Source organism: Panthera pardus, unplaced genomic scaffold (assembly GCF_024362965.1).
Source record: "Panthera pardus isolate Hobbes unplaced genomic scaffold, ASM2436296v1 HiC_scaffold_24, whole genome shotgun sequence".
NCBI lineage: Eukaryota > Metazoa > Chordata > Mammalia > Carnivora > Felidae > Panthera > Panthera pardus.
The window spans coordinates 52,692,425-52,719,354 of NW_026526810.1; the positions used below are offsets into that span (position 1 = coordinate 52,692,425).

A 26,930-nucleotide genomic window follows, 5' to 3' on the forward strand; every position below is an offset into this window, starting at 1 on the left:
AAGAATTATTTTGATATATATGATTTGAGGTAAAGATATGACTTAGCCTTTTCCCCAATAGTTAGCTTTTAATTCCTTCCAGCATGTTAGCTTTATCATTATTTTTCTCGTTGTTAAAATCGTATATTAAATCGTTAGTTTGTAAACAATTTAAAACAATACAGATGAAGTTAAAGTAGCTCTTGACTAAGTTCCTATCCTCAGAGCTATTATTAGTTCTTTCCTTTCAGGCTTTTCCCCTTGCATTTAAACGCACATAAGCACAAATATATAGTTTACGGCAACTTGGGTTCCCCCCCCCCCCCCACTTCACTTAACTCATCTTTATCTTTCCACAAAAATCTACTTTGTTCTTTTTAACACCAACGTATGGTATTCCCTAACGCGGATGACCATGTTTATTTTGTCCTCCCTCTACGGCTAGACGACTACAAGGTTTCATTTTTTCGTTATTTCTTCACCCACCTCTCCCCAAAGCGGATGCGGCTTTAGCTTTCTTGTGCGCATGTGCAAGTGTCCATGGGCTACATTCCTAAACATGTAATAGCTTTGAGTACTTTCTCATTTTGCGGGTTCTGGGGAGCCACTGCGGGTACGGAGGGAGACAAACACACTCAGACCAACAACCTGGATAGAAAGAGACCTAGAACAGGTTCTCAGCCCCCCACAGTTTTCTTACTTTCAAAATGGACGCTGAATTTATTTTTTACCTCGTAGACGCAACAGTTCCCAGCATCGGAACCAGATGCAAAACTATTCAGAGGCCAGGCACTACGACTAAGAAATTAGGAGAAGAAAAACCTCCAGCCCTAAGGTCCGTGACGCTTGCTTCCGGGAAGCGGACCGGAAGCCACGCCTCGATTCTGCGTCAAACCTGACTTCAGGGGCCGTCGTAAAAGTGTCGCCCGCCCCGTGTTTCTTGGACCGGCCACAGGTTTCCGCTTGTCTTCGGCCGGGGGTCTGGAACTGCGGGTGTCAGTTTCCCTCAAGATGGCGGACGAGGAGGCTGGGGGTGCGGAGAGGATGGAAGTCAGCACGGAGTTGCCCCAGACCCCTCAGCTCCTGGCATCTGTAAGTCCTTGTAGGCAAGTTCCTTTTGTCCCCCCCCAGTCCCTCCATACCGCGCTCAGGAGGATGTCGGGCTTCGCCCCTTATGGCGGCTCTGGGGAGGGGGAGTCGTATGGATTGATCTGGAAGGAAGCCATGGAATAAAAGTTAGTCATTACCCACATTCCTGCCGGCCAAGTCTACGGAGTATTATGACTTTGTCATTTATTAGTCGTGACGAGTTCAAGCATGTCTCTATCCTGAAGTAGAAATAACTGGTGATGCTATTAGATGCTCTGGTATGGGGGCTAAGACGGGATTGGAGGAAAAGCCATTTGCCGATGGACGCAGTGCCACCTTCTCTTGATGACAGAAATGCAGGACGCTGCACCTAATGTTATGTTTCACAGCTGGCTGGGTGGGGCCTGGTAATGGCAGGGAATGCTGTCAACTCATGTCAAGATACGGGGTGTAGGAACTGTGGTCCCTCATTCTAGTATCTTGAGAACCCCAGGCCTAACCCTCAGTGGAGGAACCCGTCATCTGTTCTTTCTAAAGGTGAAGAAGAAACTTCCAGACTTTTCAATACAGAGCACACCATTAATTAATTTCGCAATCCATATTTTGCCCTTGTATTTTGCCCTCACTGTCTCTGAGCAAATTTGAGTTAGCAGTCTGCCTACAGGGAGAAAGCAGATGAGGAGGATAGGAGATAGGTAACTATTAGGGAATATTCTGGATGTCCCTGAACATCTAGTGGGGAGCTAGACAGGGAATAACCAAATTTTGATCGATGCATGATGTTAACAGTTTTATCACTTTGTCTTTATTGCTGCACATAGAAAAGTGTAGGATATATACCTCTTTAAAAGTTCTTTGGTTTGTAGTTTTAATAAAAGCATTTTTTGGACTATTTAATCATGCAGACACTTAAGCATTGTTGTTTGAGAGAATTAAGTGAGCTCCAGAAATAAGAATCCACCGGAAGGACTGGAGCGACTGGCTGGGAGATAGAAACCAGGTAGGGAGGGAGTTGGAATAAGAGTTTGGTGACCAACTAGAGCAGTGCTTGCAACCATCCTCCACCTCAAATAGCAGTTCAACCTCGCTTCACTGCTGGTGTTGAAGGAGGAAGCATCTCTTTGAGATGATAAGAAATGAGAAGGTAGGAAAAATTGAGAAGCAGCTGAAACATCTGGTCTTAATGGTAGCTTGTGCTTTTTTACCTCTTAGAAGGAGTACAGAAACTGGACAGAAGTGTTACTGTAATTTTGTATTGCCAAATGTTTTGCCAATGCTTTGATACACTAATTCTTCCAGTGGTATAGTAAAACCTCCTCAATCCAGACTCCACTTATTTGTAATTGGAGATTAGTACAGGAATCAAGCTAGAGTTATTTTGCAAATTCTGTACTTGAAGAAATACGAGATTTCTTGGGGGCAAGACTTTGGGTTTTGCAAAGCAGTAGGTAGATGCCAAGACAAGTGTAATAGCCTGAGGGAACTCACAGTTTAGTGACACAGATCAGACAAGTGTTCAAAGAATTTTAATACAAGACAGGGTGATCTAAGAGGGTCATCATATCTGGATGAAGACCAGATACTTTTTCCTTTCCTTTTCTTTTTAAAGCTACCGTCTTCATTTATTCTGACAGTAGAGTGAGATACTGGTCTTCCAGTTTACTATTTCTTTGCTGTTAAGTGAAAGAAGCCCAGAAATTCTTTAACATTTGAATCATTTTGTATTATAAACTACCATTGGGAGGCAAGGAAAACAAAAATAGTAAGTATGGGACAATTATAAGGTTTTAGAAATCTTACCAACTCCATTAGTCTTGTCCTTGGTTATACTTTGTTTTCTTTAAAAACAGCAACAACAACAAACAACAACAACAAAAAACCCCAAAACTTTCTTCTTAAACTCCAGATCATTTCTCTGTCCTATTGCTATGAAAAGCATGGAGGCTCTCAAATTCCTAATATCACCTAACATGCAATTAAGGTGAAATAATAGGTATGAATTATGGGGCATTTATAAAAGCCATTGCTTAAGAATCATTAAAGGAATTGATTTTTTAGGTCTGGGGTGGGGAATTTTCACAGCATACCCTCCTGATTCTGAAATCCTGGTCTGTGGGCCAGTCACACTTTGAGTAAGACTTAGCCAGACATGTGGAGATTGTCAGTATAGAGTTGACAGTTGAGATTGTGGGAAATGGAGATCTTTGAAGAGGAAAGTGTGTGTGTGTGTGTGTGTCTATGTGTGTCTGTGTGTGTCTGTGTGTACTTGTGCATATACACAGAGACAGACATGGAGGGGGAGAGGGAAAGGAGGGAGAAGGACTGGGGACAGGAATGATTGAATTTCAGGGATAGAAGATGGAGGAAGAACCAGAGAAAGATGTAAAAAGGAAACAACCAAGCAGGTAGGAGGTGAGAGTAGCATGGTGTCATAGGGTATAGTTTCTAGGAGAGGGTCGTTTATTGGGTTCAGAAGATAAGGACTGCGAAAAACTGGGAATTCAGAGAGTTGGTGGGATGGTCTGACAGAACTTCTGCCTTCTGTCTTCTTTGACTGGATTTTCTTTCTTAAGTCCATCTCAGATGTCTTCTAGCATGGTACTACCCTCTTTTCTTTTCCCTGTCTACACACTCAGCCTATGTGATTTTGTCCAGTTCTGTGGCTTTAAATACCATCGGTATGTGTTCAGTTCCCAAATTTATATCTCTAGGTCATCTCACTTCTGAGCTCCAGAATCACAAATCCAACTAACTGCCTACTTGATATATCCACTTGGATGTCTGATAAGTGTTTCAGACAGGGGGAGCAATTATGAAGCTACTGCTGTAACCCAAGCCTTAGCTGATGGTGGCATGTACTAGAGAGAGATATCGCTGAAGATAAAGAGAAGTAGATAGATTTGAGAGAGACTTTGGAAGTATGGTAGAAGCAAAAAGATTTGCTTATGGATATTAGGCCTGAGGATAAAAGGGAAGAAACAAATGATGTCTGGATCCTCAGTTTTTGGTTTAAGCATTCATGGCTGTGGCTGTGTCATATTCTGAGAGAAAGGACCAGGTTTGGGGAGGGGAAAAGACGGAGGCCAATCAAGAATTTTGTTCTCCCTGTCTCATGACACTTCCATAATAGCTCTTGAACACAAACAACTCTCTCTGTCTCCACTCCACCTCTCTAGTCCTATCACCATCTGTTGCCTAGGCAACTGCAGTGGCCTCTTAACTGATCTCTTTGCTTCCATTTCTGCCCTCTTCCAGTCTATTCTGCACAGATCAGCCAGAGTAATCTTTTTAGGACTAAATCAAATCATGTCAGTATTCTGCCTAAATCCTTCAATGGCTTCCCATTTTATTTGGAATAAAATGTGAACTCATTACAAGTTTTTCAGGACCATGTGTGATCTGGCCCCTACATCTTCCCCTCATTTCCTGTTATTTCTCCTCATTCACTATTAGCCACCCTGGCCTTTTAGTTTCTAAATCAAGCACAAGATCTATCTTCCTTCGGGGCCTGTGCTTTGCTTTTGTTGCTTACTGTTCTTTTTTCCTGGAGTGTTTTTCCTCTGTTTCTTCTTGATACTTACCAAGTCTAAAAGATAGGTTCCTCTTACCCTTGTCTCTCAAACCACCCTGTTTATTTCCTTACTGAACTTCCTATGATTTGCAATTAGTATGTTGTCTTTATTTACTTATTTGAATATCACTCCTATCTGAATGTAAGCTACATGAAGGCAAGGATTATGTCTGACTTGTTCACTGATATATCCCAGTATGTGCTCGAAATAGCAGACGTCTACATATTCTTAATGAATAACTGAGGATCAGCATCAGTGATTTGTTTTAACAAGATTGGTAGTGATTGGGGAGGGAGGTTGTGAATGGAGGATGGGGAGAAAAATGAAGGGGCATATTGGGGTGGTAGCTAATGTTAAAGTTTAGGCTGAATGTGGCAGGGAGAAGAGGGTGTAAGAAATGCCAAAGTAGGAATTCTGGGGGAATTGGTGGTATTTGAGGTATTAAAAGTTATGATGTTGACATAAGTGGAAGAACTGAACATTGTGCTCAGTAAGGGGTTTTGGAGTTTGAGAACATGGAGGTACATCAGGTTTTGTGATGGTAGAGCCAGGTTAGCTGAACCTCTGTGTGTTCCTAGGGCACACTTTTCATACTTCTGTTGCATGCAGCATGTCTCAGCCTATCCTCAGCATTGCCTGTTCAGTGTCTGTGTTTCCCTCTAGACCATAAACTCCTTGAGAGCATGAACTGTTTCTTGTTCACATCTGTATCTCCAGTACTAACACATTGCTTCAAAATTGTTTTTGATGCATGCATGAATGAATGAATGAATGAATGAGAAGACATTAACTGAGGTGGAGCAGAGGTAGAGATAATAAGAGTTGAGGAGGTTAAGAGATAATGAGGCTAAAAGTTTAAAATTGAAAGGAAAATTTTTATTTCATTTTAATTTTTTTTTTGAAAGGGGAATTTTTTAAATTAACATTGAGATATCCTTTATGTACAATAAAGTGATTCCATTGTAAGCATTTAGGTTGATGAGGCTTAACAAATGTACACACATGTGTAACTATTACTAAATTGGGATATAGAACATTTCCATTACTCCCAAAATTATGTTGTCCCCAAATGGGGGGATTTTAGTTTTTTGTTTTTTTTTTTTACATCTAATATTGTTATGTTTGTGTAATAATCAGTATGAAAATCAAGGAAAAAATTATCCACAATCTCAAATGTGTGCTGAATCTTTAATTGATAACAATTTTTTTTTTTTTTTTTTGATAGTTGACTTTAAAATACTGAGATGGGGTGCCTGGCTGGCTCAGTCTGAAGAGCATGTGACTCTTGATCTCAGGATTGTGAGTTTGAGCCCCAGATTGGATGGTAGATTACTTATGAAAATAGGAACCTTGGGGTGCCTGGGTGGCTCAGTTGGTTAAGCGTCCAACTCTTAGTTTCGGCTCAGGTGGTGATCTTGCAGTTGTGAGACTGAGCCCTGAGTCAGGCTCTGTACTGAGCATGGAGCCTGCTTGGGATTCTCTCTCCCTCTCTCTGCCCTTCCCCTCCCCTGCACTCTCACTTTCCCAAAATAAATAAATGAATACTAAAAAATAAAAAAAAGAAAAGTCTTTAAAAAATAAATAAAATACTGAGATAGTAGACGAAGGAATAAGAAGTTATATGTTCTTTTCAGTGGTGGTGATATTCCTTAGAAATTGGAATATCTATATCATTTTAGGCCACAGCATAGCTTTCTGTAGTTAAGACACATTTAGAAGGAGAAAACTAGGATGAAAACCAAGGTCTCTGGAGTTCTGACTGAAGGGCTTTGTCACCAGATCATAGCAGGGCATAGTGCCTGTTGTTTTTTTTATCACCATCTCCTAATTCTTATTGCAGGCAGTTAAGAAAATTGATTTTCGGTATCAGACTCTGTGAACTCAGACATGAAGCTGAGGCCTAAAACTGCGGGTCAGAGTGATCGATACAGTCCCACTACCTGTAATAGTCTAGAGAAGACTAGTGATTTAGTGTGGATAAGCTGGTGCTGATGATTGACTGCTTATGTTTAATAACAGACATCATCCTGCAAAATAAAGAGGGTTTTGTCCTCAATACTGCAGAGAGGGACTGGGTAGATATGTGTATAATCAGTAATGCATGATGAAGCAATGCAGTGTCCTGCCCATCCTCTCTTCATGTGGGATTATTTCAGATTTCCCTTGCCATCATTTTACCCATTTTCTACAAGTGTTAATTATACACTGTGCTCTATGAAAGTTTTCTTTAGGCTTTTAACTCATTGCCTCAGATGACTTAAGACAAAATATTAAGACCTCTTTAGTCCTGGGTAATTTACTATGAACTCCTATGTGTTCTTTTAAGGTATTCTGAATTAACATGCCTCCTGTTGAAGAAACAATTGTTATTTAATGAGTTCTTTTTTTTTTTTTAAAGCATTTGTATACTTTTTTTTTTTTAAGTGTATGTATATACTTTTGAGGGGCGTGAGGGGTTGAGAGAGAGGGAGAATCCCAAGCTGACTTCATGCTGTCAGTGCAGAGCCCAATGTGGGGCTCCATCTCACAAACTGTGAGATCATGACCTTAGCCGAAATCAAGAGCCAGACACTTAATGAACTGAGCCACCCAGGTGCCTCTGGTGCAGCAGTTTTTTAAATGTTAAGTTGTACCCTATAATAAGTTAAGTGCTTATGGAAATATGCTGTACTAAATAAATGTTACTGAATGACTCTGGAAGAGTTATTGTGCTTCCTTAAGTGCCTCCTTGCTGTCTGGGAATGATATAGGCCCTGTTGAGAATGGGGTCTGCTGTTAATCACTTGAATGTAATAATTCTCCTTCTAATAGTTTATTTAATGCCATTCTTCAGAACAAAGTCTATTTGACTTGTTTGGAGGAGTGGGGCTTAACCACTTGCTGTGTCTTTATGGACTACCTTTTAAAATGCCTTTGAACTTTTGATATTTATGAGTAAGCCAGAATGACTTGAGAACACAAGGAAAAATCTATGAATTTATCCATTTATTTATTTTTAACATATTTTCTTCCTTTTTTTAAGTTTCTGCCTTGAGAATTTCACTATTTAAGTTTATTTATTTTGAGAGAGAGGGAAAGCATGAGCGGGGAGTGGCAGAGAGGAGGAGAGAGAATCCCAGTCAGGCTTCTGTGCATGGAGCCTGATGCAGGGCTCGTGAAATCATGACCTCAGCCAAAATCAAGAGTCAGTGTTTAACCAATTGAGCCACTCAGGTGCCCCATTTACTTTTATGTACACACATACTCTACCTTGTCATCTAAGAAAGAATTTTAGTTTATTTGCAGATATATATTCAATAGAGTAGAAAGATAATGTGTATTCCACAGTTTAGGAAAGCAGATTTCATTCATCCAAAGACTTCAAGGGGAGCTTAGAAAATTGGAGCATGAACCTGTGATCAGAGAATAAAAAGGGAGAGAATGGCTTAGGAGGGACCGGATGCCTTCAAAAACTAAATTCTGACAGGGTGCTTGTATATTATCTTAACAGAAAAGAAAAAAGAGGGGCCTTTTTGTCACATGACTTTGTATTTGACCCTGGCTTATTTTATCAGTGGCCATGAAGACATAGTATACTTACTTATCATATTTACACACAACACAAAGCTGGCAGGGATAAGAAATACATCATAGAACATACACAGAAAGAAATCAGGCTGAATATTGCATCAAAACTGACAAAATGGAAGTTAATTGTGGTGAAAATACAACCTTATACCTAGGACTCGGTATTTGTGTATAGGACCAGGTCTCTTATATGCGATCAGTCTAAAGGTTTTGGTTGTCTGCAAACTCAGTAAGTCATAATGAGATATGGCTACCAAAAAAAGAATGTGATCTTTTAGAGCTATTTAGCGCCATGGATAAGGAAGGTAAGAAACAGTTCCACTTCTCTGTATGGAGGCATGTTGGTCACATTCCATAAAAGTAATCAACATGGAGAGTGGTCTGAATACCATGTCATTAGGGATGGCCAAATGTCATTTCTAGGGATGGACAGATTTCTTTAATTTCTATGTTCTAGTGTAGCCCCAGAATGAAGAGACTGATGAGAGACTTAATAGTTATTTTCTTCATTTATTTGAAAGGCTGTTGGTTGAAAGAGCCCAAAATTGTATTGGATTATTTCAGACTGCATAGGGTAAAAGTTATAGGAAGGTAGATTTTGGGTTGATTATGAACTGTAAGAATGGACATTGGCCGAGAGGAAGTGTTCAGACAGGTTTAGGGAACTGATTATCAGATGTGTTGTAGAATTTCCTCATGGAGTAAGCAGTTGAACTAGGGTTTTTGTTATTGTTTACTTGTTCTTAAGCTTTATGAATCTGTCAGATAGTATTACAAGAAAACTTAGTGTAACCAAAAGATTTCTTGGTGCCTGGAGATATTCCAATTACACTAATCCAGTACTTAACCATGAACAATTCTAGAGCCTCCAGATTTTGTTACTCCTTTAAAACAGAAGAATTAGAAAAAAAGTTACAGGGCCTTTAAAGCCTGGTAGATACCAAACAGTTGTCTAAGGAAGGGTAAGCTGTGGTTTGAACAAAAGTAACCTATTACAAGTTAGTTTCTTTTCCAGAATGATGTTTCCAAGCAGGCATCCAAGTCCCTGGGTCAGAATTGAGAACATATCTTTAATCTCCGTGGGGATGAGGAAAATGTTTGGAATGTTTGGGAATTTAAATATTGTGAGAACTTGTTTTTAGCAAAGAGTCAAGTTAGGAAAGCCTTCTCTTAACCGCAAATGTTGAAAAAAAAATTTATTCCTTCTGGACCTTGAAATTAAAAATTCTTAATTTTATTCTTATGTCAAATGGGTAAAAACACTAAAAACAACCAAACAATAGGAAAATCAGGCCTACTCTAGCCACCAGTAATCCCTGAACATGTCACCTAGTAAAATACATCCTGTGTAGTTTTTCTAATCTGGAAAAAAAGACAATCTTAGTCAAAAAAGATTTTCCATAGATGTGACAATAATCTAGGAAAAAGTCTTCATGAAAAAGTAAAATTATACTTTAGCTCATTTAAGAATTCTATAGTTTTAGAAGGCTTAATGTCATCATTTGCTTTGTTCTCTCTAGCAAGAAGTCCATAACATTCAGCAATGACTGAGAACTTTTATTAAGTACTTGTGTAGGCCTGTGGGGATACAGGGATTCGTAAGGCAATGGTTCTCCCATCAGGGAATTTATAGTTTTGGTGAAGAGGCTAAGTGTACACATACAACGATAACTAATATTATTTGCCAGAGGTATAGGTACTGAATGACTACCTCCTTCAGTAAGTGCTGTATTGGAGTTACAGGGGAGAATAATTTTCTTAGGCTGATCAGTGAAACGTTCACAGAGGAGGGCCTTAAGCTAGATGGACCTTAAGGAATAACACTCCATGGGGGTGGAACGGTGGACAGCTAGTGGTAAGATCACTGGAGAGGACATTTAAGGCATCAACACCCAGACATTCTGCCCAAATCAGCCAACAATATAAAGATAACATCATAAAATACTAGTTCTTCGTACTAAAACATCCAATGACTAAGATATGCAATAGGCAGTTTTTAGGGAAGAGACTTCATTTGGAAGAAAAAAAAATAAAAAGGTGAAACTATGTTACTTGTTTTGTTTTACTACTAAAGTGAAATTGTTAGTCTGGAGGGTAAATTTAAAAGAACTGTGTACTTCTATTTGGTTGAGTAGAATGAGCACTGAAGGAGTTAGGATGCCTAAGATCTGTTCCTGGCTCTGATACTAATTGGCTATATGATCTTGGAAAAGCCAGTTAATTCTCCCTGTGATTCAGTTTTTTCATATATAAAATGAGAGACCTGAACCAGAAGATCCCTTTGGTTTTGGTGACTGTCAAATTTCTCATGTTCTTCTAAGAATTCTTCAAAAACTTGAAAAGAACTAATTCTATGACTTCCATTATATAAGTAACACAGAAAAGTTTTTTGTTTGGTATATAGCAGTAAATATTCAGGATTTTTTGTTTTGTTTTGTTTTTCATGAGTACTGTTTGGAGAAAATAACCTTAGGTATACCGTAGAACATTAGATATTCTCTATTTCACAGTTACAATTGTTGCTACATTTCTGGAGAAAACAAGATGTTGGTCTGTTGAGTACCCTAGAAAAGTTGGAGTTAGAATACTGGAATGGAAGGTGTAGTTTTTTTATTTTTTTAAGGTTTTAGTAAAATATTTTTAATTTTATAATTGAAAAAAATCCCCCCAAATATGGAAATATGTTCATATACTGTAAGCAAACATACAGATTCCATGAAAATACATTAAAATCTCACTACCCACTGCTCTTAACATTTTGGTGTGTATTCCTCCTGATTTTTTCCCTCATATAAATAGATATATTTAACCAAAATAAGGTTTTATATATACTGCTTTGTAATTTGCTCTACTAAACTATACATTATTAATGCCTTTCTGTATTAATAAATAAACATCTTCAGTACTGGTTCTTTTTCTTTTGAACTCATTTTAGACTTTTACAGAAAACTTGCAAAAACAGCACAGTTCTTTTATATCCTTCACTCATGCATTCCCTAATGTTAGGCATCTTCCATAACCACAGTATGTATCAGGGACAGGAAACTAATGACACTAACTAAACTATAGACTTTATTTGAATTACACTATTTTTCCCACTAACATTGTTTTTCTGTTCCAGGGTCCTATCCAGGATCCCACATTACATTTAGTTATTATTTCTCCTTGATCTCTTCCAGCCTATAACTATGTCTCAATTTCTCCAAAGTCTTTTCAGGTTTGTAACAGCGTCTTGGTCTTGACTTATATTTCTTTAAAAAAAAATTTTTTTTAAACATTTGTTTGTTTTAGAGAGAGAGCAAGAGAAGGAGAGAGCGCGTGCGTGTGGTCGTTGCACACATGTAGGGGAGGGGCAGAGAGAGGGAGACAGGAACCAAAGCAGGCTTCTTACTGTGAGCGCAGAGCCTGATCAAGACTCAGCTGCTTACCCAACCCAGGCACCGCATCTTGCCTTGTTTTTCGTGACCTTGACATTTTTTAAGAATATTGAAGTTAGTTTGTAGAATGTTCCTCAATTTGGATTTGATGTTTTCTCATGATTAGAATGAGGCTGTGCAATTAAAAAAAAAATTTTTTTTAATGTTTATTTATTTTTGAGAGAGAGAGACAGAGTGTAAGCTGGGTAGGGGCAGAGAGAGAGGGAGACAGAGAATCTGAAGCAGGCTCTAGGCCCTGAGCTGTCAGCATAGAGCATGACATGGGGCTCAAACTCATGAACTGTGAGATCATGATCTGAGCCGAAGTCGGATGCTTAACCAGCTGAGCCACCCAGGCGCCCTGAGGCTATGCATTTTTGGCAAAATAATACAAAAGTGGTACCATAAGCTTCTCAGTGTATCACATTAAGGGATTCTTGGTATCAATATTCTTGTTACTAGAGATATTTATCTTAATCACTTGGTCAAATTGGCATCTGCAAGGTTTCTCTACTTTAAAGTTATTATATTTTTTCTTTGTAGTTATTGTCTTCAGGAAGATATTTTGAAACTATTTGGCATCACCTTAAATGGGTGTATTATATCTTACAGAGTTTTTAATTTTTTTTTTTCTCTTAATTGCAAAAGTATTGACACTTGTGTAAAAAAGGTCAAACAGTATAACATTGTTTTGAGTAAAATGTGAAATCCCTGGATTGTCTCCCCAGTTCCTTCTCTCCATGTAACCACTGTTAACAGTTTGGTGTTTCTCCTTCCAGATCTTTATCTGTGTTTAGGAAAGTATATGTTTGTATATGATGTACAAAATAGACATTTAGGTGGACCTCATTTTTTCAGGTACAAGTGACATTATAGGAACACCCTGGTATATATATCTTTGCACAGTTGGGCAATATGGCTAAATGATAGATTGCACAATTTCTTAAGCTATTTCCCTATTGATGGACATTAAAGTTTTTAGTTTACTGTTTTTATGAATAACTTTCCACACGTAAAATGTGTAGATTGAAAAAATAAAATAGTAAAAAAATAAAATAGTAAAATAGGCTGTCTAGAGAAAAATAAATCCTTTTCAGAGCTCTTCCTACTGTAATTTATTTTGAATCCTTTCAGAGATTTTCTGTGTAAATGTAAGCATACATAACTATGTCTCCTCTGTTTTTTTTCCCCATCTCCCTTTATAAGTGGTAGCATATACTCACAGTTACATATCTTTTGTTTTTTATTTAACAGTGTAACTTGAAGAATGTTCCATATCAGGAAATACAGATCTGTGCCCTCCTGCTTTTTATACTGGCTGCATTTGAATTTATATATCATGATCTATTCAACTTGTATTGGGAGACATTTAGGTTGTTTCTTGCCTTTTACTATTATAAATAATGCTGCAAATAAAATACTTGTATTTCTTATATTTTTGTTCTTTTTGCACATTTGAGTTTACCCAAGGAATAAATTTCTAAAAGTGGGAATTCTGGGGCAAAGGATTTTTAAATTTAAATTTTTTTAGGGGTGCCTGGGTGGCTTATTTGTTAAGCATCTGACTCTTGATTTTGGCTCAGGTCATGATCTCATGGTTTGTGAGTTTGAGCCCCCTGTTGGGCTCTATTCTGATATGCAGACCCTGCTTGGGATTCTCTCTCTACCTCTCTCTCTGCCCCTCCCCTGCTCACGTGCTCGCTCTCTCTCTCTCTCTCTCTCTCTCTCTTGTTCTCTAAATAAAATAAAAACATTAAACATTTTTTTTCTTTTTTTATTACATTTAATTTATTTTTGATAGAGCACAAGTGGGGGAGGGGCAGAGAGAGACAGAGACACAGAATCCAAAGCAGACTCCAGGCTCCTAGCTGTCAGCACAGAGCCCGACACGGGGCTCGAACTCACAAACCGTGAGATCATGACCTGAGCCAGAGTCAGATGCTTAACCGACTGAGCCACCCAGGCGCCCCTAAACATTTTTTTAAATAAAAAAAATTAATAATTATCTCAAAATTACCCTTCAGAGAGGATGGGCTACTTCCATTCCTACGATAATACCTAATTTTAACATAATGTATTTTACATAAATTTTTTAAAAGTTTTTATTTTAATTACCGTTAACATACAGCATTATGTTAGTTTCAGGTGTGTAATATCGTGATTCAACACTTCCGTACATCACCCTCTGATCATCGTGACAAGTGCACTCCTTTTTTTTTTTTTTTTTAATGTTTACTTATTTTTGAGAGAGACAGAGAAAACCAGAGTGTGAGCAGGGGAGGAGCAGAGAAAGAGGGAGATACAGGATCTGAAGCAGGCTCCAGGCTTTGAGTTGTCAGCACACAGCGCTATGTAGGGCTTGCACTCATGAAATGTGAGATCATGACCTGAGCCGAAGTTGGCCGCTTAACCTACTGAGCCACCCAGGCACCCGACAAGTGCACTCCTTAATCCCCATCACCTATTTTACCCATCCCCTTAACTCCTCTCCCCTCTGGTAACCATTAGTTCGTTCTCTATAGTTAAGAGTTTGTTTCTTGGTTTGTCTCTTTGTCTCTCTCATCTTTTTTCTTTTGCTTGTTTGTTTCTTAAATCCCCCATATGAGGGAAACTATATGGTATTTGTCTTTGACTTAGTTCGCTTAGCATTATACTGGCTAGCTCCATCCATGTCATTGCAAATGGCGAGATTTCATTCTTTTTTATGGCTGAATAATACTCTTGTGTATATATATACATCACATTTTCTTTACCCATTCATCAATCGATGGACACTTGGGCTGCTTCCATATCTTGGCTACTGTAAGTAATGCTGCTGTAAACATGGGTATATGTATCCCTTTAACTTCACGTTCTTGTGTTCTTTGTATAAATACCCTGTAGTATGATTGCTGGATCATAAGGTAGATCTATTTTTAGCTTTTTTAAGAACCTCCATACTGTTTTCCACAGTGGCTGCACCATTTGCATTCCTACCAACAGTGTGAAAGGTTCCTTTTTCTCCTCATCTTTGCCAACACCTGTTGTTTCTATGTTGTTGATTTTAGTCATTCTGACAGGTGTGAGATGATAACTCATTGTAGTTTTGATTTGCACTTCCCCGATGGTGAATGATGTTGAGCATCTTTTTTTTTTTTTTTTTTAGTGTTTATTTTTGAGAAACAGAGAGAGACAGAGCACGAGTGGGGGAGGAACAGAGAGAGAGGGAGACACAGAATATGAAGCAGGTTCCAGGCTCTGAGCTGTCAGCACAGAGCCCATTGCGGGCCTTGAACCCACGAACTGTGAGATCATGACCTAAGCCAAAGTTGGACACTCAACTGACTGAGCCACCCACATGCCCCAATGTTGAGCATCTTTTGATATTTCTGATGGCCATTTGTATGTCTTCTTTGGAGAATTATGTTACATTAAAAAAATCATTCACGACAATTAAGTGGGATTTATTCCTGATTTGCAAAAGTGGTCAAATATTCACAAATCTTATCAGTGTGATACAGCACATCAATAAGAGAAAGGATAAGAACTATACGATCATTGCAATTGGCACAGAAAAAGCCATTTGACAGCATATAACATACATTCATAAAAACCCTCCTCAGAGTAGGTTTAGAGGGAACATATCTCAACATAATAAAGGCCATGTAAGGAAAAACCCTCAGCTATCATTACCTTAAGTGGGGAAAAACTGAGAGCTTTTCCCCTAAGGTCAGGAACAAGACAAGGATGTCCACTGTCACCACTTTTATTCAACATGGTATTGGAAGTGCTAGCCACACCAATCAGACAACAAAAAGAAATAAAAGGTATCCAAATTGGTAAGGAAGAGGTAAAATTTTTACTCTTTGCAGATGACACGGTACTCTATATAGAAAACCTGGAAGATTCCACCAAAAAAGTGCTATAACTGATAAGCAAATTGAGTGAAGTCGCAGGATCCAAGATCAATGTACAGAAATCTGTTGCATTTCTATACATCAATAATGAAGCAGCAGAAAGAGAAATTCAGAAAACAGTCCCACTTAAAACTGCACCAAAAATAACATGATACATAGGAATAACCCTAACCAAAGAAGTGAAAGACCTGTACTCTGAAAACTATAAAACATTGATGAAAGAAATTGAAGATGACACAAGAAAATGGAAAGACATTCCAAACTCATGGATTGGAAGAACAAATATTGTTAAAATGTCTGTACTACCAAAATCAATCTACACATTTAATGCAGTCTCTATCAAAATACCAAGCAGCATTTTTCACAGAGCTAGAACTAACAGTCCTAAAATTTGTATGGAATGACAAAAGATCCTGAATAGCCAAAGCAGCCTTGAAAAAGAAAAAGCTGGAGGCATTTCAATTCCAGACTTCAAGTTGTATTCCAAAGCTGTAGTAATCAAAACGGTATGGTACTGGCACAAAAATAGATACATGTATCAATGGAACAGAATAGAAAACCCAGAAATAACGCCGCAATTATATGGCCAAGTAATCTTTGACAAATCAGGGAAGAATATCCAATGGGAAAAAGACACTTTTGCATGGATAGCAGCATGCAAAAGAATGAAGGCATACACAAAAATAAATTTGAAATGGATAAAGACCTAAACCATAAAAATCCTAGAAGAGAACACAAACAGTAACTTTTTTCTACATAGGCCTCCTGAGGCAAGGGACACAAAAAAATACAGTATTGGGACTACATCAAAATAAAAAGCTTCTGCACAGTGAAGGAAATAGTCAACAAAACTAAAAGGCAACCCACAGAATAGGAGAAGATATTTGCAAATGATATATCTAATAAAGAGCTAGTATCCAAAATACATAAAGAACTTCTAAAACACCACCAAATAATCCAATTTACATAAAGTTTTAATGAGTTGAATTTACTTATGGATGGCATGTTGAGCTTCAGGAAAGCACACTCAGAAAGCTTTATATATAGTCAAATATCTGTAACTTTTTTTGTTACCTGTACAGAACTTTATGTAAATTCTTAATTCTAAGTATATTTCAGCTTTATAAAACTCTTTTGACAATTTTATGAGTTTATCATAGCTAAATAAAATTCTGATTTCTGTACTTTGCCCTGAAAATTGTTTTTAACACTCTTAAGGGGGCACCTGTTAATTTAAGGTATAGTGAACAATTATATGTTCACCTTGTCAAAACTCCTCATGATTTTATAAACATTATCTAGCCTTTGTTCTTACAGACTGAAGAGTTGTAATTTTCCATACCTGTTACTTTTTCTAGAGTTCCTTTATTCTCTTGATGAGTTTTTTGCCTAGATTACATTTCCTAGTGGACTGAACAGTCAGTCTCACAGCTTGGGACAAGGGTGTTCCTGTGCCAAGAGGGCCAGGGCCTTGGCTATATAGATAGCTTATGGGTGGATGTCCTGTGCCCTGCCGGCAAGTTGGATTAGTGTGTGATAAATAAACTTCTTTGTTGCTTCCTATTTCTGTGTAATTTCACAGAAGGTATATAGCTAAATAGACTCAAGAAGCAGAGGCATGTTCATTTTAACATATATCCATTCCAAAATTAATCTTAATTATTTGGTTGTGTGAAAGATTTGAAAAATGCATAGTGAGTAGCAGAATTGGATATTAGTTACTCATGTTCATTTTGAAGAGCAGAAGGCTTTAATTTTTATCAAATCCATTTTTTTAATGCTTAATGCTTTTTGTGCCCTGTTCCAGAAATCTTGACCTGCTCCAAGATGGCAAGAGTTTTCATTAAGAAGTTTTATGATTTTAGCTTTTATATTTAAGTGTATGATGCATTTCAAATTCATTTTTGTGTTTGGCATAGAGTATAGATTGAAGTTTACTTTTTTATAAGGATATCTGATTGCCTCTATAATTTTTTTGAAAAGACCATCTTCTTTGAATGGTGTTGGTTCCTTTTCATGAAAAAATTGACTATGTGTGGATTCATTTTTGGACTCTCTCTTATGTTCCATTGATAAATATGTCTTTTTTCATGCCTCTGCTACACTGTCTCAATTAGCATAGATTTACGTGAATCCTGAAATCAGGTAACATGAGTCTCTTCTAAATTTTTTATATTTCTATATTCATTTTAGAATCAGCTTGTCACTTTCTACAAAAATGTTTGCTGGGATTGTGTGGAATCTGTAGATCAGTTTGGCAAGTGTAGATATCTTAATATTGAATTTTACAATCAGTGAACATAATATAGTTCTTCATTTATTTGGGTGCTTTAGAAATTTATCTCAACAATATTTTGTAGTTTGTAGTGTAGAGGTCTTACATCTTTTATTAAATTGATGCCCAAATATTTTAAGATTTTTAATGCTACTATGAATGCTATTTTTCAAAATTTCATTTTCAAATTGTTGGTAGTATACAGAAGTACAGTTGGGGTTTTTTTTGTTTTTTTGTTTTTTGTTTTGTTTTTAGTAGGCTCCTCTCCCAGTGTGGAGCCCAACACAGTGCTTGAACTCATGACCCTGAGACAGTGTGCTTCTTCCCTTTCAATCATCATTCCATTTGTTTCTTTTTCTTGCCTTACTGCACTAGCTAAGACCGTCAGAACAATATTGAATAGGAGAGAACAAAGAATGTCCTTGCCTATTCTTTATCTTTGGGAGAAAGTGTTCAGTGTATTATTGCAGATATTTTCTCTCAATCTGTGGCTTTCCTTTTCGTTTTATAAACTATGTACTTTAAAATGCACTTTTAAATTTTACATAAATAACTTTTTATTGTACAGTTCTGTGAGTTTTGACATTTGCCAACATTCGTTTAACCATCACCATAACACAGGTATAGAACAATCCCATCGCACTCAAAAATTCTGTCATTTCTACTTTGTAGTATAAACCCTTGACAAACCACTGTGCTGTCCTCCATCTTGGTAGTAGTTTTGCCTTTTCCACAATGTCTTGTAAATGGAGTGATATAGGGCGCCTGGATGGCTCAGTCAGTTGAGCGTCTGACTCTTGATTTCAGCTCAGGTCATGATCCCAGGGTTGTGGGATTGAGGCCTATGTTGGGCTCCACATTGAGCATGCAGGTGGCTTAAGATTTTCTCTCTCTCTCCCTTTGCCCCTTTCTCCCACTTGTACTCTCTCTAAAATAGAAATAAATAAATAAATAAATAAATAAATAAATAAATAAATAAATAAATGGGATTATAAAGTACATAGCCTTTAGAAATTTTTAAATTAGTTTTTAGAATATAGCTTAAGTGTGTACAAATACAAAATATGTATAAATGCCAGTTTTTACATAATTATAAGACAAACATGAGATACTAATAAAGCCAGAAAACCAGCCCATTTCAAATGAGCAACATTCATTTAACTAGAAGGATGTTAACTGCAACTAAATTGTCAATATTGGGTTGATAGTAGAGAGCTGTGCACTCAACCTTTTGTTTCCCTTGTCTCTGTTCATTTAAGCTTGCTATTACTGAGTGGCATTAAAAACTGATTGGGCTGGGTTGGTTGGATGGTTTAGGGTAATCATACCTCATGTTTAAGCCCAAATTGCCAGCAAGTAATCACCGAATGTCTTTCTTGACGGAATTTCTTGGTGCTTGGAAAGCTTTCTTGTTTGATTGAAGATAAGAATGAGATGATGGTGTTATTGAAACCTTCATATAGTGTCTGTGAAACCTACTTATTACGGGAATCAGGAATTTGGCACAGAGATGAGAGCTCTGCTCAGTTCACACAGATGCTCTATGAACATGGCCCTAACTGCTAAGAGGCAATCAATGCATAGCCTTTTGAACTTTACTGGTTTTATAAGAATACATTTTGATGTTGCATTTATTGATAACTTATTCCTTTTATTCCTGAGCAGTATTCATTCCATGGCTTGGCCATACCACAGTTTGTTTATAATTCACCAGTTGAAGGACAATTGGGTTATTTCTGGGTTTTGGCAACTTAAAACTCTTGTAACATTCATGTATAAGTTTTTGTATGAACCTAAGTTTTCAATTCTTAGGTAGATAGCTAGAAGTTTGATTGCTGTGTTGTAAGGTAAGTGCATGTTTAACTATAAAACTGCCAAACTTTCATAAAGTGGTTATGCCAGTTTCAGTTCCTACTAGCATTTTCCTTTTCCGCATTCTTGTTTATACCTGGTATTGTCAAGTTTTTTATATTCTCTTTTACCTAAACCCAAATAAGTTGTGTAGGGGTTTCTCATTGTCATTTTAATTTGCATTTCCCTAATGATGTTGAGCATGTTTTCATGTACAAATAAACATGGCAAATAAGCCATTTGTAGTAGTTTCTTTTGAAGAGCAGAAGGGTTTAAGTTTACTTTCGAGGAGTCTGATTAATCCATTTCCTTTTATGTTTAGTGCTTTTGGCGTTCTAAAAACTCTTTTCTACTCATTCATTTTGATCTCTCAGTAAATGTTACAATTCCTTACAACATTTAAACTAAGAATGTGGGGAATGCTTTGTCTGTACAGCCCCTGACTAGTATTAGAATTATCTTCAGAGATCAGGAGTTGCCCAGTCCAGAAGGGAAGGGTAATTCTCATCCACTGCAGCTGCTCTTTTTTTTTTTTTCCCCCAGATATATGTGGTATGTGAGCAGCCACTTAATTTCCAAGGCTATTTTTTTAATCCACTTTCCTTTTATATTGGTAAGGGATAAAATAAGAATATATCGTAAATCAGCCTCTCAGAAATTTCAGAATTGTGCTATTATTTGTACCCCTACATCTTTAAGAAGAAACTTGTAACCAAGTGTAATTTTTGTTTTCTTTCAGTGGTGGGATCAGCAAGTTGACTTTTATACTACTTTTTTGCACCATTTGGCACAGTTGGTGCCAGAAATTTATTCTGCTGAAATGGACCCAGACTTGGAAAAGCAGGAGGAGAGTATACAAATGTCTATATTTACTCCACTGGAATGGTACTTATTTGGAGAAGATCCGGATATTTGCTTAGAGAAATTGAAGCACAGTGGAGCATTTCAACTCTGTGGGAAGGTTTTCAAAAGTGGAGAGACAACGTACTCTTGTAGGTAAGAATTAGAAATTTATAGGATTAGTTAACTTCAGTCTTGGTATTTTGTACTTATTTTATGATGTATTTTTAAAAATTTATTACTATTTATAGTATACTTAATCCTACTTAATTAACTTCCTTTTATTACGCACTTATAGGTCGGTTTTTGCTTGTACAGCTTGTTTTTGAACGTATGACTTAAATAGTTGTCTCACTTTCCTGTTCTCTAAAAGCATATAACGGATAGATTTTTGTCTTGTTTTTAATGTAGTCCACATACTCTTAATATGAAACCCTGGGGCCAGTGTATTTCTGAATTCTGAACTCTTCTCCAGCAGAGTTAGGACAGGATCCTATCATCAAACATAGCATTTCTGTAAGAAATCTATGAATATTCACAGCAAATGGTATAGTCTTCACATCATTTCACGTCATTTTTTTCTACCAAGTGAGATTTGGTATCAGGGGATTGTGGACCTATAGCAACAGTTGGAATTAAGTTGAGTAGAAAAGGCCAGTGGTAGGGAAACTGAAAGCAGCCTTAGGGTTTTTGCCCTTTGTGAGAGCAGTTGCCTTACAAATCATGGTAGCACAGGGGCGCCTGGGTGCCTCAGTCAGTTAAGTGTCCGACTTCAGCTCAGATCATGATCTCATGGCCCATGAGTTCGAGCCCCGCGTCGGGCTCTGTGCTGACAGCTCAGAGCCTGGAGCCTGTTTCAGATTCTGTGTCTCCCTCTCTCTCACCCTCCCCTGTTCATGCTCTGTCTCTCACCGTCTCAAAAATAAATAAACGTTAAAAAAAAAAAAAAACTTAAAAAAAAAAAACAAATCATGGTAGCACAGAGAACGGTTTTACTCCCTGCTCCTGCCTGAAGCTTTCATCTTTTAGATCTTAGTTGCACTTTAGTTTTAGTGAGTTTTTTCCCTTTACTAGAGGTAGTTTAGGTTAGGAGTGAATTTTTAGACTTCATAAATTCAGAGAATTGGCTTTTACTTCCTGTAATTCTAGGTTTGGCTGGTTTATATGTAGTTAATAGTTGTTTAGAACATAGTATCATTACCCTATTCTTTTCTTAGGAAAAAAGTCAGCTTTTATATTTTGTGTACTATTTTGCTACGTAGGTAGTAAGGTTTATCTTCTTACATAAATTTGAGCTGAAGCCTAGTCTGTTTCAGCTAAAGCACAGTAGACATTTGTAGATCTCATTTCTCCAAAAGTGTCATGGAAGCATTTTTAATTGTCACAACTGGGGAAATGGTAACGACATCTAGTGGGTAGAGGCCAAGATTGACACTTAAGCATCCTGCAGTGTGCAGGACAGTCTCCTCTATTCCCAGCAAATAATTATCCAGTTCAGAATGTCAGTACTGGACAGTAGATAATGTATGCTTTTGAGAGTATTATTAGGCTATCTTTATTTCCTATTAGCCTTTAAAATCATTTTTAAAACAGGGGTGCCTGGGTGGCTCAGTTGGTTAAGCATCTGACTGAAGCTCAGGTTATGATCTCGTGGTTCATGAGTTCAAGCCCTGCATAGGCTCTGTGCTGAGAGATTCTGTCTCCCTCTTTCTCTGCCCCTCCCCTGTTCACGCTCTGTCTCTTTCTCAAAAATAAACATTAAAAAAAAAATACATATATATATATATATATATATATATAATTTTTAAAATTTTCCAATTCCATCTCTTCCACTCTTCTAAATCAGTATTTTAAAAATTAATTTTGCACTTTTCACCAATTTATGTTGCTTCTAATGTTTCTCTGAAAAATGTTAAATAAGATTTATGTGCATTTTAGGAGTTAGTAGGGAAGAGATTAAGAGAGATTGAATTTTTTTTTCATTCATTCAGTAAATATTAATTGAATACCTACCATGTGCCTGGCACTATTCTGGGTGCTTAGTACATATCATTCATAAACACAGTCATAAACATTCCTGCCCTTAGGCTGCTTCTATTCCATTTTTTTCTTCTTTTTTTAAAAAAAATTTTAATGTTTATTTTTGAGAGAGAGAGAGTGCTAATGGGGGAGGGACACATGGAGAGGGAGACACAGAATCCTTAGCAGGCTTCAGGCTCTGAGCTGTCAGCACAGAGCCTGACGCGGGGCTTGAACTCAAAGACCCCAAGATTATGACCTGAGCCGAAGTTGGATGCTTAACCGACAGAGCCACCCAGGCACCCCAGGCTGCTTGTATTCTAATGAATTTTGTCTTTATTCAAGCCTCATTTACCAGTGAACAATCATTGTTTGTAAAAATATGTTTTTAAATGCAGTAGGGTAAGATGATGACAGATAATGGGGAAAAAAAGTTAATCATTTTTCACAAAACTAATCTTGAATTGCAACTTAACAGTCTGAAACCAGCTAAAAGCTCAAAATAATGAGGTTGATTTAAGAGGCAAAAACCAAACATCCAAACTTACATATTCAAATATGGCTCAAGTTATTTGGAATTCAGTTTTTGAGACATTTTCATATTCAGTTCGTGTACCACACGGGAAACTCATTCACATTATATTATAGTCATATCTTAAGCATCATTGACGTCTTCTGAATTTTGGAATCTAATTCTCAATCTTTTTCAGGGACTGTGCAATTGACCCAACATGTGTACTCTGTATGGACTGCTTCCAGAATAGTGTTCATAAAAATCATCGTTACAAGGTATGAAAATAGATCCATAAAATCTCTAGATTAGCAGGAACCTGGTGGCCATCTGGTCCAAATACCTGACCAGTACTTGAATTCCTGCTATAATAGTTCTGATAACTGAACCTTTAGCTTTGGTTAAATATCACATAATATCACCTCAAGATGCAGCCCTTTGTAATTTTTTGTGAGATAGGTCATTTTTATACAAATGATTGTATAAACCATATGAACCCCTTAAAGAACTGTGAAGCAAACACCTGTGTAACCACTGCTTAGGTCAAGAATAAGGTGTTGCCAGCTCTCAAAGGCCTCCCATTTGTCCCTTCTCTCCCCCCTTGTGATAACCTTTCTCCTTTCTTCTCTCTTTGTGATAATCTTTATTTCTTTTTTAACTTATCACCAAATCACAATGAATAATTTTGTTTTTGAACTTTATATAGATGGAGTCATGCTGTATCTTTTTCTTATTGAATAACTTCTTTCACCCAGTGTTATGTATATAGCTGTAGTTTGTCCACTGACCTTTATGGTGTTCAATAATCTATGTTGTCCTTACTCATTGTACTGTATATGGATATGTAGATTGTTTCCAGTTTGGGGCTATCATGAGCAATTTTGCTATGAACATTCCTATTTGTGTATTTTGTACACATGTACAGTAGTTTCTCTAAGATACATATCTGGAATAGAATGCTGAATTCTAGGGTATATGAATCTTCTTTAGTTGTAATAGTGTCACATTGTTATCCAAAGTAGTCATACCAATTTATGGGTTCTCCAGCAGTATGTGAGAGTTCCCATTGCTGCACATACTTGCAAGATTTGGTGTTGTCACTCATTTTAATTTTAGTCAATCTAGTGGGTATATAATAGTATCAAATAGTGGTCTTAATTTTCATAATCACTAACGAGGTTGAGAACTTTTTCCTTTCCTCTTACATCATTAGACAGCTTTGTTATTCTGAGCTGAAATGTATTTCTCAAATAATTGTACTGGTTGTATATTCTGGGCTTAGACAGATGTTGTTGATGTTATTGATGTTTTTCTTTAACATCCTGTTAAACATGCCTAAAGTGTTGTGTAAGTGTATATAACATCTCAAAGTTAGGTCTGTGCCCACCATAGAATTCAAAGTGCTGTTCAGGTAATTAGACTGGCCTCAACATTACTACTTCTATTTCAGGAAGTGATGGGCCATAGGCATAGATTATGGGTATTATTGTGCACAAGAAAAAATGGATTGAGGAACCTATGATATAGTATGGTTAAAATGTTTTCCCAAGATTGGAAAGCTAATCACTGATGAGATTTTTAAATTTTTTTTTTTTTTTTAACGTTTATTTATTTTTTAGACAGAGAGAGACAGAGCATGAACGGGGGAGGGGCAGAGAGAGAGGGAGACACAGAATGTGAAACAGGCTCCAGGCTCTGAGCTGTCAGCACAGAGCCCGACGTGGGGCTTGAACTCACGGACCGTGAGATCATGACCTGAGCCGAAGTCGGCCGCTTAACCGACTGAGCCACCCAGGTGCCCCAAGATTTTTAAAGTTAAGCATTGGTTAAATTCTTTTTTTTTTTAATTAAAAAAAAATGTTTATTTATTTTTGAGAGAGAAACAGAACACATGAGCAGGAGAGGAGCAGCGAGAGAGGGAGACACAGAATCTGAAGCAGGCTCAAGGCTCCGAGTGGTCAGCACAGAGCCCAATGCGGGGCTTGAACCCATGAACCATGAGATCATGACCTAAGCCAATGTCGGATGTTTAACTGACTGAGCCTCCCAGGCACCCCAAGCATTGGTTATATTCTGTATTTCCTAGTCAGCTTCATTAATTATAGTATTTCTTATGTTGGAGAACCAAAGAAAGAATGCCAGTAGTAGAGACAGGAGGAAGTTGTTAATTTCTTCCCATTTTTACTCTAGGAGACTAATGGGGAGAGATAGTAAAGGCTCAAGATCAAAGTTTTCCAGTTCCTCAGATTTAAAGACTTCTAAGCCTATGCTTTCTAAGCTTTGGGAGTTTGTGGGTCAGTACAATTTCCAAAAACATTGGATATCACATAGGGTTTTCAAATTTTTCTTTGGCCAAGTAAGTTCAATTTTAATTTTAAAAAAGACACATGAACAGCAACCAAATATACCTGCCATCTTATATCATTTTATAAAGGAAAAGATATTTTAATTCCAAGAAAGTAGGATAATCCCAGTATAAAGACTAGTTCTTTAAACTGCATACATGTAGGGGCACCTGGGTGGCTCAGTTGGTTGAGTGTCTGACGCTTGCTTTTGGCTTGGGTCTTGACCCCATGGTCATGGGATTGGGCCCCATGTTGGGCTCTGTCTGTGCTAACAGCATTGACCTTGCTTGGGATTCTCTCTCTCCCCCTCTGACCATCTCCCCTGCTTGTGCCACTCTCTATCTCTAAAAATAAAAATTAAAACAAAAAAACAAAAGGCTGCATACATGTAGCTCTGTGAAAGAGCTCACTACAGTTTTTCCTGTACTGGTTTTTCTGTGGACTGGTACACACCTATTTGTTAAATTTTGGGAACCTTTCACTAAGCTACCTTGAAGTTTTTAAAGCTAACCAGTTTATATTGCTACTGCAAAGCACTCTTTTATGGAGCATACTTAGGTTTACTATCTTGAGGTCTTTCAGAACTCTTCTTACAGAGGGTGCTTACATGGCTTACTCATGAATCTTTGGGTCATCAGAAGGATGGGCTATTTTGTGACTAATATAAGATTATGTCTGTAAGCTTTAAAGAATATTACCCATCAAAAGTGAGTGTGAAGAGAAGAGAACACTTTTGATGAGAGAATAAGTTGGTGAGATTTTAAAGAAAAGCAAGGGAATGACTAATAAACATAATTCAGGTGAGTAGTAACCTCCAGGGCAGGTAAGAAGATGGGACTCTGGATTATTATACACAGGCAGCTTCAACAGTAGTAATACTTTTTTGGGTTGGGTGCTGGGTTCATGGGTATTCATCTCATTGTTATATTTTGTAACTTATCTATACACTGTGTATACTTTTTTGTATAATAAAACACTTCATACAAGAAAAAAAATGAAGCCATTAAAAAAAAAAAAGATCAGAAGAAATAAGAAAGGATATGTGTTGCTTCAGAGAAGAGGAAGAAGAGTAATGACGGGACAGACTGAAGATTGAACACTATGAAGGCAGGACCAAGAAAAACCTTTAGTGGTAGAATAGTCCCAAACAACCTGAAAACAAGAAAATAACAAAGTTGAAATTTGAGCTATTTGTTCTACTGTGTGTAATGTGACCCTTCGTGATTTCTAGGTTCTCTGCAGTTTACCTCTTCAGAAAACCTACAGTAAATAAATAAAATCTTAGGATGTAATATATAACATGGTGACTATAATTGATAACACCATATTTTTTAGTTGAAATTTGCTAAAAGAGGAGCATTTAAATGTGCACACCCAAAAAAAGTGTGTATAAAAAGAGAGAACATACTGTATTACTGGTTTTTAAAAACACCTAAAAGCTAATCTCTGCGTTTTCTCCTCAAAATAAAAAAGCACCCACTGTTAAAGATTATCTAAAAACTTTGTTCTTCTTTTTTCCTTTCTTTCTTCCTTTTTTCTTTTCTTTTCTTTTCTTTTCTTTTCTTTTCTT

At 37.2% G+C, this 26,930-nt stretch overlaps 1 protein-coding gene and 1 long non-coding RNA gene across 3 annotated transcripts in view; one reads left to right on the plus strand and one right to left on the minus strand.

The window, feature by feature from the left end:
* On the minus strand, positions 1–793 carry LOC109263093 (uncharacterized). The gene is made up of 2 exons (XR_002078071.2): positions 680–793; positions 1–586 (listed from the first exon to the last, which is right to left on the minus strand). It is a non-coding gene; the product is annotated as an uncharacterized LOC109263093 (long non-coding RNA).
* A 170-nt stretch (positions 794–963) lies between these two features.
* Positions 964–26,930, plus strand: part of UBR1 (ubiquitin protein ligase E3 component n-recognin 1) — a 132,113-nt gene continuing 106,146 nt past the window's right edge. For both annotated transcript variants that reach the window (XR_008417101.1, XM_053889137.1), the window contains exons 1-3: positions 964–1,071; positions 20,385–20,641; positions 23,215–23,293. Coding sequence is in view for 1 of the 2 variants with exons in the window: in XM_053889137.1 (XP_053745112.1) it covers positions 991–1,071; positions 20,385–20,641; positions 23,215–23,293 (417 nt within the window). In the remaining variant the exon portion in view is untranslated. The remainder of the gene's footprint in view (positions 1,072–20,384; positions 20,642–23,214; positions 23,294–26,930) is intronic.